Raw genomic sequence first — 17,888 nt, 5'->3', positions numbered from 1 at the left:
CCCGAAGAGTTAACCACTCCTGGTGGAATAATTATGAGCCAGCTCAAGGGCACATTTCCAGAGGAAAGGGAGCATTGGCAAGCCAGCCCAGGGTTTATTTCTATGCAGGAGTAGGAGTCTCCTAGAATAATGATCTGACACTCTAGGCAGAGTCCAAGGACCTTGGACACGAAGTTGTGGACCCTCCTTTACTCCACCATCTTTGACTTCCCATCCCTCCTTTCCATTGAGAACAGCTAGAAGAGGGGCTAGGGTAGGATTAAGCAGGAGCCTCAGCATTTCTGCAGCTTAAGTGCTTCACGGTGGGGTCTCTGCCCCCTGTCTAGTTGTGCCCAGCCACTCAGCCCTCCATGATCAATGTGCACCTGCTGCCCCATACCCATGTTGATGTCGGCTGGCTCAAAACGATGGATGAATATTACTTTGGAGGTAAGAAAGAAGGGCAAGTTGGGGCATTAACTCAGGGAGAGTGGCTACTAGGTTTGGAGTCTGCTGATTGCTCTCAGTCTCCAGGAGACATGAGAAAGAACCTGATCTACTCCAAGCACCCAATCGGGTACTCAGAGACTCAGAACCCCTTCTAGAGGATGCTAGGACTGGGCCCCTGGAGAACGAGAGCATAAGGGAGTGCCTGGGGGCCTAAGGGAGGCAAGATGGTCCCTCCCTGAGGTGAGTAGTGGTGATTGTGTATGCCCACAGATCAGAATCCTTACAAGGGTGTACGGCACATCCTGGACTCTGTGGTATCTGCCCTGCTGGCCAACTCATCCCGACGCTTTATCTATGCTGAGATGGCCTTCTTTGTCCGATGGTGGCGACAGCAGCCGGTCCCAACGAGACAGGCTGTGCAGCAGCTGGTCAACCAGGGTGAGGAGGACCACAGAATCAGAGAGCATTAGAGCTAGAGGGAAACAGAAAGGTCATCTGGTTCCACCACCCCTCAACACTCCGTTTCACAGATGAAGAAATGGAGACTCAGAGACTTGCACAATCAAACTCCTCTGGCTAGGAAGTGTCAGAGGTTTAATCTAGGTTTTCTGACTCCCACTAAACCAAGCTGCCTCCCTTCATATATGTGTGTATGTACATATGCACATGCCATGCGTTTTCTCTGTGATGTCATGTGCCTTACAATGGTCATGGGGCATGTTCTCTGCCCCAAATATTGTCTTCCTGACCAGTGAGGTGGCCCATGTCCCCTAATGGGTCCCATGGTTCCCCAGCCTAGCAGTCTGGTACCTGCTCTAGGTTTCCAGGGAGGGAGTCAGAACCACAGGACTCCTTCTTTGGGAGAACTCCTCTGACCCCCTCCTCTACTCCATAGGGAGGCTCCAGTTTGTCAATGGAGGCTGGGTCATGAATGACGAGGCCACCACATACTACGCAGCCATCATTGACCAGATGTCCTTGGGGCTGAAGTTCCTGAGTGACACCTTTGGGGCCTGTGGCCGCCCCCGAGTTGCCTGGCACATTGACCCCTTCGGCCACTCACGGGAGCAGGCGTCTCTCTTTGCCCAGGTCTGCCTCATCCTGACAGCCCTTCCTGCTGGCTGACCCTTCCCTTGCCTCCCCACACTCGTTGTTGGTGAGAACCTCAGGCCCTGACCTGTCTCTACTTCCCTCTCTACAGATGGGCTTTGACGGCTACTTCTTGGGCCGCCTGGATTATCAGGACAAGCAGAGACGTAAGAAAGAGCTGGAGATGGAACTAGTCTGGAGGGCGAGTGCCAACTTACCGTCTCCACAGGCTGACCTCTTCACCAGTAAGAGAAGTTGTCAGCAGCTACCTCCACCTTGCTCTCTTCTTTGAGGTTTACTAGAAAAGGCTGGGCTAAGGGATTGCTGCAGGTGGAATGTGGGTTCTGGGGTGAGGAAGGGGTGGGGGCCATGGCAGGGGTTAAGAGTGGCATGGGGCCTCAATGAGGGGACCTTGGCCTGACCTTTTGGTTCCTAGGTATTCTTCCCAATCTCTACTTGCCACCAGTGGGGCTGTGCTGGGATTTTCTCTGCTCTGTCAAAGAAGGGAACCTCATGGCAGATGACCCGGCCAGTCCAGATTCCAGGATAGAAGAAGTGATCAACCACTTCCTGGAAGTAGCCACTGCCCAGGTCAGACCCAGCCCTGGTTGTAAGGCAGGTCTCCAGATTTATAGCCCCTGACTGTCTCTGAAAGAGACAGCACCTGCCTCTTCCAGCTGTCCCTACCTTAGGGTCTCTACTGCCCAAGTTGAACCAGACTTCTATAGGGAGTCACATCCAGGCTTTCATCTTTCCTCCACCATGTGTCCCCTAATTCTGGCAATGCCAGACGGGTGGCAATGGTCCAACACCAGGGCTTCACTCTGCAAGTGCAGATGTAGAGCCAAACTAGAAAGGTAGCCTTCTGGTCTGGCTGTCTTACCAATGCCCCAGGCATGGGGAATGGGCAGTCAGCCCAGATTCATCTGAGTTTGTATGTTGGAAAGGAGAAAATATCAGAGAAGGTCAGTGGATTTCAGCCCCTTCTGCTGGCTCCTTTTTCCCAAGGGCAATTCCTCATTACTCCATGTCTTTCCTCTGATCTCGCCCCATCTTTTTCTTTGAGGTAGACCCCTATTGCCTGAGCAGGGAGCTGGGCTGGGGTTTGACCCTGTCTTCCCAGCAGTGGACTCAGGAAGCTGAGGATCCTGACTTGTCCCTTCCAGGCACAGCATTATGCCTCCAACCACACAGTGATGACCATGGGTGGCGATTTTTACTACAGTTATGCCAGTCAGTGGTTTGATAATTTGGACAAGCTGATCGAGCTTGTTAATGCAAAGGTAGGTATCCAGGCTTGTGGTGCGGGGATCAAGGAGAGAATGGGGGTGGGGGTGGGGGGACTGAATCAGCCTCCATTCCCTTTCCCTTCAGCAAACCGAAGGGAGCCTCATCAATGTCCTCTATTCTACCCCAGCCTGTTACCTGTGGGAGCTGAACAAGGCCAACCTCACCTGGTACTAGGAGGGGAGGGGGTGGGGAAGAGGCAGGGAACCCCAGTGGTCCTGGGGCAGACAGTGACTCAAGCCCTGCCTCCCTGCCCCAGGACAGTGAAGCAGGATGACTTCTTTCCGTATGCGGATGGCCCCCACCAGTTCTGGACTGGCTACTTCACCAGCCGCCCTGCCCTCAAGCGCTATGAACGCCTGAGTCATAAGTTTCTGCAGGTAGGCCCTACTGGGGGGCGAGGGGAGAAGAACATAGGAAAGGTCTTTGGCAGGAAGACAAGATGGGGGTTCTTATGGGGGCAGGGAGAAGGAGCTTATGGGAAGAGTGTACCTTTACAATCCCTGAAAGGAGGATAAGATGGGGTTGGGGAATGGGTCTGTGGAAGAGTATGAGGAAAGACTATAAGATGGAGTCCTGATGAGATAGGGGAAGGGACCAATGGGAAGGGGAAGTTCTGTTTGAGGGGGTGAGTCAGGTTATAGGATCACAGACTGGCTTTTGGAAGGGAACTTAAAGACCCCAGAGAATTTTAAATTACTTACTCAAGGTCATATAGCTAGTAAGTGACAGAGACTTGTCCCCCAGGACCTCTCACTCCATATCTGGCCCTCTTTCTCATGTATCACAGGAAGGGCCCAGTAGAATCAAGTAAAGGAGACTGGGGGATTCATGGAAGGAGACACAGGTCATCTCCTCCATGTGACACTTGTTTCCCCCTCCCACCAGGTGTGTAACCAGCTGGAGGCATTGGCTGGACCAGAAGCATCACAGGGTCCCTATGGACAAGGGAGAAGTATCTATCTACGTAAGTGATAGGACCTGTCAGGTGGGTTTGAGGGAGGAGGGCTGTTTCTGTCTTCTTGGTCCCCAGCCCATGGCTCCCACCCCCAGCCCATGGCTCCCCACCCCCAGCCCATGGTTCCCCACCCCCAGCCCATGGCCCCCCACCCCTAGCCCTCTCCTCACATCATCTGCTCCCAGGAAAGGCAATGGCTGTGACCCAGCACCATGATGCAGTCAGTGGTACCTCTAGGCAGCGTGTGACCAATGACTACGTGAAGCAGCTGATGGAGGGCTGGGAGCAGTGTGAGGTATGACCATGACCTGGAGTCCCAGTAGAAGGGGAGGCTAAGGCCCTGCTGGAGGCTGATCCTCATGCCTCCCTCAGGTGGTGGTGAGCAACGCTTTGGCAAGTCTGGGAGGCTCCCAAGAGGATTTTATGTTCTGTAATAACCTGAATATCAGCGTGTGCCCCCTGAGCCAGAGGGACTTCAGTGTAAGTCAGGCCCTGGGGCAGAGAGGAATGTGGACAGTTCCCTGGGCTAGGGGGATGGGAAAAGAAAGGTTGTTGGGCAGGGGCTGGCATAGGGACTGGTCTGACTTCTCCATTGATCATCCAGTTCCTAGTCATCCTCTACAACCCCCTGGGATGGACAGCAAACTTGGTGGTGAGACTGCCAGTCAGCAACTGGGGCTTCTGGGTGAGGACTGCCAACCAGCAGACTGTACCTAGTGAGGTAATTACCTCATATTTCAATGTCTTTCTCCAGAATATTTATAATACCTAACCTCCCCCTATAACCACCCCAGGAACACAATCCCAGAATACCCTCTAGTGACATCATCTGCCATCCTCAATGGGTGAGGCCACATACTTCTCTCCCTGGGTTTTGGAACTCTGCCTCTTTACTGGGCTGTGGCTTAGAGACAAAAAGAGGCTATATCTGTGCCTCAGTTTCCCCTCATTAAACAATATCCCTGCCCCCTTCCACCAAGGTTGTTACTGTGTCAGGTGAAGGAATCAGGACCTCCCCTCCGGAGCTCCTCTTCCCAGCCTCAGCTCCTCCCCTTGGCTTCAGCATCTATTCCGTGACCAGGCTGCCTAGCAGGATGCCCACTCCTGCAACACCTACACCTGCTACCCTGGTCATCCAGAATGAGGTGAGTCCCTGAGGCTGGCTGAGGAGGAATGTGGAACATCTTTGAGCTGTGTTGGGTAGAAGGAAGAGAGAAATGGGGTATGTCCCTCAGGGTTCAATTTCCCCCAGGCCTAGGGAATCATCTCACATCTCTATGCTGGGTCTAGTTGTGGGGGCCAGGTCTAAGGCTCTTGCTATACATTTCAGCAATCTGTCTGCTTGTTCTGTCTGTACATCTAGCACATGCGAGCCACGTTTAACCCAGACACTGGGTTCCTGCAAGAGATTGAGAATCTGGACCTGGGCCTGAGGCTGCCACTCACCCAGGCCTTCTATTGGTGAGGGGGTCCTAGAAAGCACAATGGGAGAAGAAGGAGGGTGCAGGAAGTCCTGAGGAGGACAAGAGACTTAGAGCAGAGCCAGACCATGGCATCATTTTTCTCCTCCTCCTCCCACCCCCTACCAGGTATGGATCCAGCAGTGGGGACAACAGAAACTCACAGGCCTCTGGTGCCTATATCTTCAGAACCGAAAGTTCAGTGCCATTTCCTGTGAGACACCGGGCCCAGCACAGGGCCCAGGCTCATCTAGTGCAGGTATGAGATGGGGTATGGCCACCAAGCCTGGCAAGCACTTGGGAGACAGTGAGGAAAAGGGGGTGGGGGATGTAAGGTTTCTTATGAATCTTTTCCTAAAGGGTGGGGTGGAAGGTGAGGGATTAGGTAGGAATGTGTGGGTGGATACAATTCCCCAGGGCCAAATGCACAGAAGGAAAATTCCTGAGTCCCAAACAATGAACCTGGCCTTGTAAATCAGATGAGTGAGTTCTGTTTAGAGTCAGAAGCTGGGCCCAGTGTGTATTTGGGAAAGCTAAGTAAATAAAGCACCTGGCCTAGAGTCAGTTTTGAACCTGAGTTCAAATTCAGTCTCAGTCACTTATTAGCTGTATGACTCTGGACAAGTAATTTAATCTTGTTTGCATCAGTTTCCTCATCTGTAAATTGAGCTAGAGAAGGAAATGGCAAATCACTCCAGTGTCTCTGCCAAGAAAACCCCAAACAGAGTCATAAAGAATTAGACACAACTGACACGACTGTACAAAAATAAATGTGTATTTTGGAGAAAATATATTAATAACTGACAGTTATATCACTCTTTAAAAGTTACAAAGCTCTTTACACACATTAGCTAGTTTGCACCTTACATTGATCTTGTGAAGAGATACCAGCTAGGTGCATTATCCCCATTTGCCTGATGAAGAGCCTGAGGTTTCTTGAAGTTAAAGACTTGACTGAGGTCACCCAAGTAGTAAGTGTCAAGGTTGGTATTCCATCCCAGGTCTTCTTGACTCCAAACCCAATGCTATCCACTGTGTCACCATGAATAAAAGAGCTTGCTTCTTGGGGCCTGACTGGAAACAAAGATTAAGAGTTGGCCAAGAGATTAAGGCCAATGAAATGCCTGAATGAGCATCTTTTCTTGTGCCATCTCTGACTAGTGGTCATTCATCATCAGCTGCAGAAATCCCAGGGCCAGGGAAGTCCCTCACTGCCCCTAAAGTGAACTGTTTCACTGGATAGTTTTTATTGTTAGCTTAACCGTGTTGCTCAGGTAGGCCCTCCCCACCAAAATAAAGACTCTGGGCTCACGTAGATTGGGTCCAATTTCTAATTTTCGGGGCTGCCCTGAGATAATCCTCATCCTTTTCATCCTATCCCAATCCTAGAGTTTAGTCTGGGGAAATCTCTGAAATAAAGCTTTGGAAAAATTTGTATCAAGGTTAGCCTAAATGTGGACAGCAGGGCCCCCAGCTCCTGTAAGATGCTCGATGTAGCAAGGCATATGGGTTGAGGACAACCTCTGACTGATTCAAAAACACCTCCTTGGAAGTAGTTTATTTGCCCTTCTTCTGAAAGGCAATCCTTTAACATTTCTATAGACCCTCTTTCCCACAAGGAAGGTCCCACATGGTTCCCCAAGACTTGTAATACCAACCAGACTCATCTTGGGAATTAAACATATGTGATGGTGGTGGTGGTGGTGGGAGAAGCTGCTGAACAAGAAATTTCTTTCTTATCAAACTGCACTATCAAAATAACTCACTGGTGTGGTGGAGTGTAGCAAGGTCCAAATTTCTTTCCTTCCCCAAGTGACAGATTTCCTTAACAGCTCCTTCAATTTCCAGGGCCATATGGACAATTCTCTTCTTTATCCAAAAAGGCAAATCTGCTCAAAAAATATCCCTGTCTTTCTAGGAGGTCTGATTCCTAAACTAACAAACTTGGGAACTTGATCTTGGGGGTGGCACATGAAGCAACCCCCAAGGTTGGAAGTCTCCCTTCCCTAGCTAGAAGACTCAATTCTGGAACATATACAATATATATAAGAACACAAAATCCCTTCTCTTCACAGGAGTTTAGGGTTCAGGAATATTGTCCATGAGTCCTCTTCTCAATCTGAGTAGAGATAAACACATGTCTACTTCTGCGATGTGCTTTTGCAGGAAATCTATCAGTGCTCTTGCTTGCTACCATCAGGCTAATAATAATAACATTTATATAGCTCTTCCTATGTGCCAGAGACTGTTAAACACTTTACACTTATACTCATTTGATCCTCACAGCTATCCTGTGAGCTAGGTGCTATTGTTATCCCTATTTACAGATGAGGAAACTGAGGTGGAGAGAGGTTAAGCCCAGTCACACAGCTAGTAAGGGTCTGAGATCAGATTTGACCTCAGGTCTTTCTGACTCCAGACCTGGTTTTCTATCCACTGAGCCACCTAGTAGCTACTATCAGTCATTCTCCTCTCAGGCTGCATGCAAGTACACGTTTACCACTGTCTTATTTCTGCACAAGTTGCCATCCACTGTTCCTTAAGTCATTCTCCCACCTCTATCGAAGCACTCTATTTAATATTTGATTTTTCCAACTATATGTAAAAACAATTTTTTCCATTCATTTTTTAAAATCTTGAGTTCCAAATTCTCTCCCTCGTCTTCCTTCCCCCTTCATTGAGAAGGCAAGCAATTGATATAGGTTATACATGTGCAGTCATGTAAAACATTTCCATATTAGTCATGTTGTGAAAGAAAAGAGACCCAAAAAAAACCCTCAAAAAAACCAGTTTTTTAAAAAAGTATTCTTATCAAAGCACTTTAGAAGAAAGCTGAAAGCAAAAACGTAAAAGTGAGCCTGAAACCAGCTGAGGTCAGCCTGTCAGTCTTTTTTTCCCCTAAATTCTCAAAAAAGGGCAGCTGCTGTGACGAGAGTTCATCTTCTTTAGCCCTACTTAATCAGTCACCTTAGAGATGTCTTCAATGACTGAAAAACAGCCAAGAATTGTCTCTGTCTTCTAAGCAAGGGATCAGTGGGCATGCCCATGCTCCGCATGGGGAGATACTCTTCTGAGCCCAGGCAATGCCTCATCCCTGTAAGGTCACCACAAAGGATCAGATAGTTCCCCAGTCAAACTTCCCAACCTCCACACTTGAAACACATCAGAACCTTCTTTTTTATATCAAGGCTAAATATGCTTCCCTGTAACTTTCAGGTACTGCTCCTAGATCTTCTCTCTGGGGTCAATCAGAAAAAAAAATAATAAATTTAGAGTTAGTGGGGATCTTTGAGACCATCTAATCTAAGCCTCCCATTTTACTCATGAGGGAACAGTCATCAAACAGCTTAACTGGGCCTAGGAAATATATTTTACAGTTTTATAGGTTGTAGGTCACCTTGCCTAGAATTGTAACTGGACAAGGGCCCTTGGGGCTTTGCCCTGGGGCAAGCAATTTGGAGGGTACCAACATGGACCACACATACTGATTAGAAGGGTAGAGTAAGGCAAAGGGAGCCTGACTTTGGATTCTGGGGGAGGATTGAAAAAGATAATGTTTGGGTTCTAGGAGGTTATGAATCCCACCTCTTTGCTTCCTCCTTCTTTCCCTACCACCTGTAAAAAGATGTCTATATTTGCTCTTCCTTCTTATCAAGATTTTTCCTTTCCTTCCTCCTTTCCAGGCAAATTGGTTTCTCTTCTACCCTTCTTTCCCTAAGCTGTGGTACTTTCCCTTGCAAATGGGATTTATAATTCCAGTTCCATCTTACCTACTGTATGGGAAGGAACCAATTTGACTGGGCCTTTCTGCTAGAGTAGAATAAACATGGGACCCCAAATCCTGTGGACTGGACTAGATGATTTCTGGTCCCTTCTAACTCTGAGATTCTATGCCCTAAGCTTCTAGAGTAACTAATTCTTCCACTCAATTGGATTTGTTGTTATCATTTGTATTATTTTTTTCTTTAAAAAATATTGCAATATTTTCTTTTCATATCACCTTCATTTCTCTAATAAATCCTTCTCCCCCTACCCAGAGAGCCATTCCAAAGAATAAAAAAGAAATACAGAAAAGGTGGTGCAGCAAAACTAACCAGTATATCCACTAATTCTGGCATGGTATGCCACATTCCACACTCATGGTCACCCACCTTTGCAAAGAATGCAAGGAGAGGCCTTCCCATCTCTTTTTTGGGACCAAATTTGGTAATAATGATTACATAGCATTCGGTTCCAATTTTTTCCCTTATTCTTTCCATTTTCCGCCACCACTATGAATCATTGTTTTCCTCGTTCTACTTAGTTTACTTGGCATCAGTTCATATGGTTTCCCAGGATTCCCTGCATTCTTCATAGTCAATGATCTGCCATGTTTGCATACCATAATTTGTTGAGCCATTCCCCATTTGATGGGCACTGACTTTACTCCAATTCTTTGCTACTGCACTGCTACGAATATGTATTTGGAGACTTCATCTTGGGGGTATGCATCTTAGGATACATGCCTGTGCTATTTTCACAATGTGCATTACAAGGTTGATTTGAGAATTTATTTCCTGCCATTTATTCAAGGGATCAAAATTTCTGGTGATCACTTTGATGCTTCCATGTATACTTTTATTAAATTCTATTGACACTTTTCATTTCACCCCCAAAAGACCCTTCCCAACCAACCTACACACAGATCACCTCACAAAGTGAATTTCCTAAGGCAACTTGGTGGTACAGTGAATACAGTACTGGCCTTGGATTCAGGAGGATTGAGTTCAAATCCTGACACTTACTAGCTATGTGACCTTGGGCAAGCCACTTAACCCCAATTGCCTTGCCTTCAAACAAAACGAAGTGTATTTCCTGAGAAGAGCTTACTGATTGTTGGCAGAAAGGAGGGATATGGAGCTTTGACAGGAAGATGCTGATGCTGACCGTTGTGCTGGATCCCTCCATGCTTGCTTGATTTACCTCACTGCTGCCATTGTACATGCTCTTTTCCTGGTTCTTCTTTCTTCACTCTGCATCAGTACAGACAAGTGTTCTTCCGTTTCCCTAGATCTTCCTATTTGTTGTTCTTTGTGGTTGCTCAGTTACTTTTCAGTCGTGTCTGACTCTGTGACCCCATTTGGGGTTTTCTTGGCAGAGATACTGGAGAGATCTGCCATTTCCTTCTCCAGGTCATTTGACAGATGAGGAAACTGAGGCAAACAGGGTGAAGTGACTTGCCCAGGGTTACACAGCTAGTGTCTGAGGCTAGATTTGAACTCAGGAAAATGTCTTCCTGACCCCAGGGCTGACCCTCTATGCACTATGGCACCACCTAGCTGACTCAGCTTTATCTATGCCATTTCCCTAATGCTGACCAGAGAACTTTTAGCTCAGTGGGAGAGATTGGGAAAGCACAGTAATACTAAGGAGTTCTCTTCTGGTGCTTTTCCCCTGGTAAAGTATTTGTCAGGTGAATAATTCATCTAAGAGACTAGGCTTGCATAGAATGCTAGACTTGGAGAAAGGAAAGTCTGAGTTTGAATCCTGCTACCTTTGTGACTATGGGCCAATCTTTTAGCCTCTCTCAGTCTCAGTTTCTTCATCTGTAAAATGGAAATAATGATAGCACCTACCTTATAGGGTTGTTGTCAGAATCCAATGGGATAATATGTAAAGCATTGTGTAACCCTTAAAACACTACCTAAATGGTAGTTGCCATTATTATTATTTCCTGGGCAGGGGGCAGTGGAGAAGCCACCCCAAACATTGATAGTATAGGCAGAATGGAAGAATGAAAAGAAAAGGTCACTACTCCTGGAAAGTGGCAGTATCAAAAGGGGGGCTACTGGTAATTTAGGGTCTAGAGCAGCAGATCTTGAAAACCAGGCCGCCTGCTGGCTCACTGAGAGACTGAGTAGCATCGGGGAAAGAGCAGTGGGTTTGGGGTCAGCCAACCTGGCTCTACCACTCACTAGTGGGACCCCTTGGGCAAATCACTTAATTAACTTCTCTAGGTCTCAGTTTCCCAATCTACCAAATGAGGGTATGAGAGCAGATGACTTCTGGGGTCCTTTGCAGCCCCAGAATCTATGGATAAATGATTAAAGGCTCATGGAAACCACTTCTAAATCAGGGGGTTATTTAGAGGAAAACACCATTTTCTCAGAGGACAAAAAGGAGCAGAGGCCCTTGGGGGTCCTGGAGGAATTCTAGCAGCCAGAGAGCTCCAGAAAGGCTAGGCTTCCAGGAAGGAAGCTTTTCTATACAAGTCCTTTTTAAGCTTTACCAACGCTCCACTCCCAGTACCCTCCCACCAGTAACTTTGTAGACTTTGTATCTACTTAAATGTATATGTGTCATCTCCCACCTCCCCCATAAGCTCACTGAAGGCAAGAACTGTTTCATCTATGCCCACAGTGCATAGTACACAGTAGGCACTTAATAAATGCATGTTGATTAATTCATTCCTGTACCTCACCTATTGTGCAGTTCAATCCAATGGGCCTTTATTAATTGCTTTCTATGAACTAGCACTAAACAGAAGCAAAGTCTTTGCCCCCAAGGAGCCTTTATTCTCTTTAGCTCTGGAAATAAGTTTTGGAGGCAAAGCTGGCTTTCCAAAGTCAGAGACCAGAGGCAGGGCTTCAAAAAATGTAGAAAGCCTTGTTAAGACAGCAGGATCCTGATCATCTGTCAGCTTCTAGCAAGAGACAGAACAGGATGAGAAGGAAGCCACTTGTCATGGTCCAAAAAAGTCAGCAGGTGCATAGACTTGGGTGGGTCCTTTAGGGATGGGAGGATCATCCCTTCCTTCTCCTGAAAGTGCCTTATCTCAACCCTTTGTGCCCCCAGATGGCCCTGGTGCAGGAAGTGCATCAGAATTTCTCTGCCTGGTGCTCCCAGGTTGTGCGGCTGTACCCTGGCCAGAGGCACTTGGAGCTGGAGTGGACGGTGGGGCCTGTGCCTGTTGAGTGAGTGGCCAGGGGAGGGAATGAGGTAGAAAGGGTGAAAGAGATGAGTAGCCTTTGACTTTCTACTTGTGCCCCATTACAGGGATGGATGGGGGAAAGAGGTCATCAGCCTCTTTGACTCCCAGTTGGAGACTGGTGGGCTTTTCTACACTGACAGCAATGGACGGGAGATCCTGGAGAGGAGGTGGGAGATTCAGACATCCACCTACACATAATCCAAGGCTCTAAACCAAGGGGAAATGTCTTGTCCCAAAGCTGTAGAACTTTGAAGGGAAGTGAAGCAAGGACTGGGGATTCAATGGATTAAAATTTAATCAAAACTCCTACTAAGTGCTAAGGTCCTTCTTTAAACTAATTTCCCCAGGCGAAACCACAGGCCCACCTGGAATCTGAAACAGACTGAGCCTGTGGCTGGGAACTACTACCCTGTCAATAGCCGCATCTACATCAAGGTATCCCATGAATATGTATATTTGAATTAGGTAACCCCCACCCCCATACACATATTCACATCACAGTAACCCCCAACCTGCACAGCTGAATCACAATAACCTCCATTTTACCATATGCAGAACTACAGAATGATGTTCCCCTCCACTCTGGGCCCTACTACCATCTTCCCTCCAGTATTCAGACCTCTGTTCCCTCTCTGTGTCTCTGGGGACCTGGAAACAGGCTGCAGTGGAGCTTGGAGCACCCATTTTCTGTCCCAGAAAGAATCGTCCTGACTCCCTCTTGCTCTTACCCCCAGGATGGGCAGATCCAGCTGACAGTGCTGACAGACAGGTCCCAAGGGGGCAGCAGCCTGAGGGATGGTTCCCTGGAGCTGATGGTGAGTTAGGGGAAGAAGATGGGGACATGGAAAGGGGAAGAGCCCTGGGCCGTGTGACACCTCTGTGCCCCCAAGGCTGATGCCCCAGTGTTCCTGCAGGTTCACCGGAGACTACTCTTGGATGATAACCGAGGGGTAGGGGAGGCCCTGTTGGAACCCGGGGATGAGCCTGGCACAGGACTGGTGGTGCGGGGCAGACACCTGGTGCTGCTGGACACAGTGGAGGCAGCAGCTGCTGGACACCGCCTCCAGGCACAGAGAGAAGCTTTGGCCCCACAGCTGGTGCTGGCCCCTGCGGGGCAGGGCACCCCATATAGCCCAGGGACTCCTACACTCACACAGGTAAGAGCATGTCAAAGACCCAGGAGGGTGGGCCTTAGCAAGGAGGAGACTCTGCTCCATGGACCCACCTTTCCTCCCTCCTTCCTCTGTGACAGTTCTCTGGACTTCGAAAAGAGCTCCCCGCATCTGTGCACCTGCTGACCCTGGCCCGCTGGGGCCCCAACACAGTCCTCCTGCGTCTGGAGCACATTTTTGAGCGTGGGGAGGGTGGCTTGTTCAACCTGTCCCAGCCAGTGACCCTGGACCTACAGGTGAGTAGAAGGGAGGACCAACAGAAGGGCAGAGGGAAATGGGAGAAGATCCCACTCAACCCCCTAATCTCTTTGGTCTCTCAGGATCTGTTCTCAGCCTTTACCATCAACCACCTGGAGGAGACCACTCTGTCAGCTGACCAGCTGCTCTCCAAGGCCACCCGGCTTCAATGGAGGACCAGCACAGGAGGAGGTACTGGCTGGGGAGGGGCAGAAAGGCTGCTTCTCGTCCCTGTCCCTCAAGAGCCTCAGAGGGTGGCTGGAGGGGCTCTTGGCAGGGAGGACTTAGTCCAAAGAAGGAGCCTCTTGGGGCTGGGGCTGAGATGTGACATCCCTTTCATCTTCCTGTGGTCTCCTCTAACAGGCCCTGCTCCTGTGCAGCGAGCTCCCTCTCTGGACCCCTCAGCTGTCACTCTTCAACCCATGGAAATCCGAACCTTCCTGGCCTCTGTCGCCTGGAGCAAGGAAAGGGACAGATAATGTTCAGAGCCCTGAGCTGGGCTTCACAGACCATGTTCTCTCTCCCCAGGCTGGACCAGAAGGAGCTTTCCTGTCTTTTCCTCAGGGCTTCTATCCTCCCTAAAGACATTAAAGTATCACTGTTGTGCTGTCTGTTATCTATTCTTGTGTGTTTGTGTAGGTTTGTGTGTATTTGTGTATGTGTTAGGGTCAGGTGGGGGGAGCTGGGGAGAGGAGGCAAGATGACATAAGAGGACTTGACTCTTCCCACAGCGGGACACCTCCTGCAGAGGCATCTGACACCAGACAAGAGTCGCCCCATCCACTGGGCCTAGTCCCCTCTTTGTCCTGCTTGGGGCTGCAGAAGAGAGAGAGGGAAGGCATTTGATCTTCATGTTGGACTATCCTTCCCTCTTCCCTTTTACGTCCCCCAGTCTTCCTAATCCGAAATGGGCTGGGATCATATATGGCCAGAAGATTGCTTCCGCTGTCATCTCTTTCTAATCTTTAATTTCTTTATATATCGTGGTTGCTTCCCTGCTGCCTAAAAACACACCCAAGCTTCTCCCATTCTTAAAAAAAACAAACAAATCTTCACTAGATCCTACCATCCTCACTATTATCCCATGTCTCTAACTTTTCTTAGAGTAAGAAGCCCTTTCCTCTCATTCCCTCCCACATAGTTAGTTGTCTTGTTTCTAACCTCACCACTCGATGGAAACTTCTGTCTCCAAAGTTGCCAATATTCTCTTTATTGCCAAATCTAAAGGCTTCTTTTCCGCTCTCATTGTACTTGATGTCTCTGAAGCATTGGACACTTTTGGCTACACCCTTCTTAGGTTCTCCTCCCTCCCTGGCCTTTTGTGACGCTTTTCTATCCTGCCTCTGTTTGGGATTTGTGTCCTTTTCTTTTGCTAGATCTTCGCCCATGTCATGTCCACTTACTGTAGGTGTTCCCTAAGGCTGACTTCTGAGGAGTAAGGGGGTGTATTTCTGATGCTCTCACTCATGAGCCCCTACCAGTGTATTTCCTCCTTGTGATGATCAGTTGATATCAATTACTCTGACAGACTGAGCATTTAGAAAATTAATTTACTATGGTGGTACAGTTGGTACAAAATCTCTCTCTAAATTAGGGCATCCTCTCCTTCAAGTATATACATAGTCTAGAGGAAAGTGGGCTCAAGCTTAGAAAGCATGTGTGGCAAAGATGTAACTCAGAGTCCCTGGAAATCCTTTTCTCCTCTCCATGGGATACTCAAGCATTTCTCCTTAGGCATGTTGTAACCTTTTCAATGTGCTTCTTGTAGGGCCCTGAAACTGTGTTTCCTTATCATACCCAGTCTATTCTCAGCTATGATGCAGATAGCTATGATGCCATTAGCTGCTGTTTTCTTATGGATACTGCTAGGATGACAACAGCAAAAATCAAAATCACCTGGTCCTCCAGCATTCACTAGGTCTTCCTTCAGTCAAAGGTGGCAGAGTAGACCAAAGCTGAGGCCAAGGTATTCTCACTTCACCTCCCAAATGACTTCTCAGGGGCTTGGAGGGAACTGCTCTCACCTGACTTGCTACTTTTAGCTCTTTGGTTTTATACAAGGCCCCCAAAGTATGACCAAGTCTCTCATCTAGTCAGAATGGATTTCCTGTCAGTTTGACTCTAGTTCATTTCTGAGAACTTTTCCCACTTAGTCTAAAGTCTTTGATTAATTGATTGAGACATGTTCTCACCTGGTTATATCAGGGCAATAACATTTCATAACTTATTTCTAAGTGGAATGGGGTAATTGTCTACTGGGGTGGGGAACCCCTAACCCTTACACTCTTTCCCACTCCACCCCTTTTAAAATATTTGCTCTCCTTAGCAAATCCACTATTGTGTTTAGCAAAGTCCATAGTCCCAAATCCTGGATGGCTCTTATAAGTCTTTGTTGAAACGTTTTATTTTACATTGCCTACATTTTCCCCAGTCTCCCTCCTCCTACGTCCTCCCTGGGAGCCATCTCCAAAAGCCATTGTCCTTTTTGTTCTCAGGGTCTTAAGCTAAAGAGTCTTAGGGAAAGTCTAGGTGACACATCTTCTTAGCAGAACCAGCAATTAGCATTCTTCCAAATATGTGGTGATGTAATTTAACAAATCAATGCCATTTACAAAGTTCTAATAGGTTACTGGCTATTTTGGTGCTCACAAAAGTCCTTCCCCAAGCCCCAAATAATTAAGAAAAAAAGGAAAAGAAATTGAGCCCCCCTTCTCAGAGGGAAAATCTGGTCCTGTATAGTGTTCCCTGAGTGTGTGAGGTTCTGCCCCAAAGATTAGGGCATGAGGTTGTTAGGATAGGTAGGGAGCCACCGCCTTTGCATAGCAAAGTGCTAATTTATAAAACACTAGACTCTTGGCTCCAGAAGACTGTGTTCTCATCCTCTTTCTCTTCCACAGAGAGGATTCTCTACTCTGGGCTCAATCAGGTATTAAGTGCTACCAAAAACTTGGCCCTCAATCAGGGTAAGGAGGGCTGGGATACTTTGTCCTCACTTTCCTACTAAAGGACCCATTAAGAGACACAATGGAATGGAAACTTCGACTAGATCCACCGCAAATCTGTTGCACATCCTTAACTGGTTCCTCACTGACAAATGGAAATGGAAGGGAATAAGAGTCAAGAAGATCTGAGTTCAAGTCCAGCCTCAGACATTTACTAGTTATGACGCTGCAGTGGTCATTTAACTTCTGACTGCCTCAGTTTCCTTACATAAAATGAAGATAATAAGAGCACCTACCCACTTCCCTGACCTTCTGTCAGGGGGGCTGTAGTGAGGATCAAATGATATAATATATATAAGGTGCTTAGGACAATGCCTGGCATATGGTTGATACATTAAAAATGCCTTCCTTTCTTCATTCCTTCCTTCTATTATGGACCTTCAATACAAAGACTGGGTTTTAAAACTAACTGTAAAAGGAAAAGAAATTCCAGCTTCCTATCTCAGAAGGATAGCCCAGTTCTTATGGACATTCCAGAGTATGTGAGCCTTTCCCCATATGAATTAGGACCTGGGGTCGATCGGAAGTCACCCCCTCACCCTTCAAGTGAAAAACCAAATTATCCTGGGTGAAAACTCTTTGATGATTCCTTCAGTGTATAAGTTCACCAACCTGGGGTCTAGACAAGATTTCTATGTGTCTTTTTTCTATATAGGACCAAAATTTCTCCAGGGGTCTTTGTACCATAGACAATCCTCCTCAGAGGTCCAGGCAAATTTCTTCTGAATCCCTGTCCTAAAAGGCATCCCAGATTTCCTCCAATGGGTCCCTGTCACTGTAAGGGCAATTCAGATGGAATTTCTCCTTCACCCCTCACTAGAACTTGCAGGTTAACATAAAGAAAACATACCCAAAAAAGCCCTCAAAGAGGTTTAGGGCTCCCAAAATAGGACTAAGCACTTAGAGTTGATTACTCAAGATTTCTAGGTCAGCAGACAAACCTAACTGTATGAACCCACAGTCCATAAAGCTCTCACAATAAAGTAAGCAGTCTGAGTGTTTAAAAACCAGAGAAAAAAGTCAACCTTTATCAGGGAGGCATCCGCACTTTAGGGATATAAAATCCATATTTATATTAGCAGTCATATTCGTATTGAATTACAAGAATATAACAGCTGTTGGTATATAAGCATTTAAACAAGCAAAAGTTATGACAAACTGTCTGACTTTTAAGGAAAAACATCAGAAAAACTGACTGCCTTCCCACCAGGCACTGCACCAGCCCCGGACCTAGATCACCCTGGTTCTGGCCTCTTTGCTCAATGGCCTTCCAGAAAAGCCCTG

At 47.5% G+C, this 17,888-nt stretch overlaps 1 protein-coding gene across 3 annotated transcripts in view; it reads left to right on the top strand.

Moving 5' to 3' along the window:
- The window catches only part of LOC140500057 (lysosomal alpha-mannosidase-like), a 35,823-nt gene extending 21,610 nt beyond the window's left edge, over nucleotides 1-14,213 (top strand). For 2 of the 3 annotated variants that reach the window (XM_072602258.1, XM_072602257.1), the window contains exons 2-24: nucleotides 327-429; nucleotides 700-867; nucleotides 1,325-1,518; nucleotides 1,631-1,763; nucleotides 1,955-2,109; nucleotides 2,685-2,801; nucleotides 2,893-2,975; nucleotides 3,065-3,185; nucleotides 3,694-3,772; nucleotides 3,949-4,058; nucleotides 4,136-4,243; nucleotides 4,368-4,484; nucleotides 4,744-4,908; nucleotides 5,127-5,224; nucleotides 5,353-5,482; nucleotides 12,058-12,176; nucleotides 12,259-12,360; nucleotides 12,541-12,628; nucleotides 12,928-13,008; nucleotides 13,108-13,350; nucleotides 13,446-13,601; nucleotides 13,686-13,794; nucleotides 13,966-14,213. In XM_072602258.1, the coding sequence (XP_072458359.1) occupies nucleotides 351-429; nucleotides 700-867; nucleotides 1,325-1,518; nucleotides 1,631-1,763; nucleotides 1,955-2,109; nucleotides 2,685-2,801; nucleotides 2,893-2,975; nucleotides 3,065-3,185; nucleotides 3,694-3,772; nucleotides 3,949-4,058; nucleotides 4,136-4,243; nucleotides 4,368-4,484; nucleotides 4,744-4,908; nucleotides 5,127-5,224; nucleotides 5,353-5,482; nucleotides 12,058-12,176; nucleotides 12,259-12,360; nucleotides 12,541-12,628; nucleotides 12,928-13,008; nucleotides 13,108-13,350; nucleotides 13,446-13,601; nucleotides 13,686-13,794; nucleotides 13,966-14,081 (2,871 nt within the window). In that variant the 5' untranslated portion in view covers nucleotides 327-350 and the 3' untranslated portion in view covers nucleotides 14,082-14,213. The remainder of the gene's footprint in view (nucleotides 1-326; nucleotides 430-699; nucleotides 868-1,324; nucleotides 1,519-1,630; nucleotides 1,764-1,954; nucleotides 2,110-2,684; nucleotides 2,802-2,892; nucleotides 2,976-3,064; nucleotides 3,186-3,693; nucleotides 3,773-3,948; nucleotides 4,059-4,135; nucleotides 4,244-4,367; nucleotides 4,485-4,743; nucleotides 4,909-5,126; nucleotides 5,225-5,352; nucleotides 5,483-12,057; nucleotides 12,177-12,258; nucleotides 12,361-12,540; nucleotides 12,629-12,927; nucleotides 13,009-13,107; nucleotides 13,351-13,445; nucleotides 13,602-13,685; nucleotides 13,795-13,965) is intronic. The other variant, XM_072602260.1, reaches the window with a different exon arrangement.
- Nucleotides 14,214-17,888: the final 3,675 nt, after the last annotated feature.

Source organism: Notamacropus eugenii, chromosome 4 (assembly GCF_028372415.1).
Source record: "Notamacropus eugenii isolate mMacEug1 chromosome 4, mMacEug1.pri_v2, whole genome shotgun sequence".
Lineage (NCBI taxonomy): Eukaryota > Metazoa > Chordata > Mammalia > Diprotodontia > Macropodidae > Notamacropus > Notamacropus eugenii.
The sequence above is the reverse complement of the archived record's forward strand: the minus strand, read 5'-3'. Positions and strand labels throughout refer to the sequence as shown.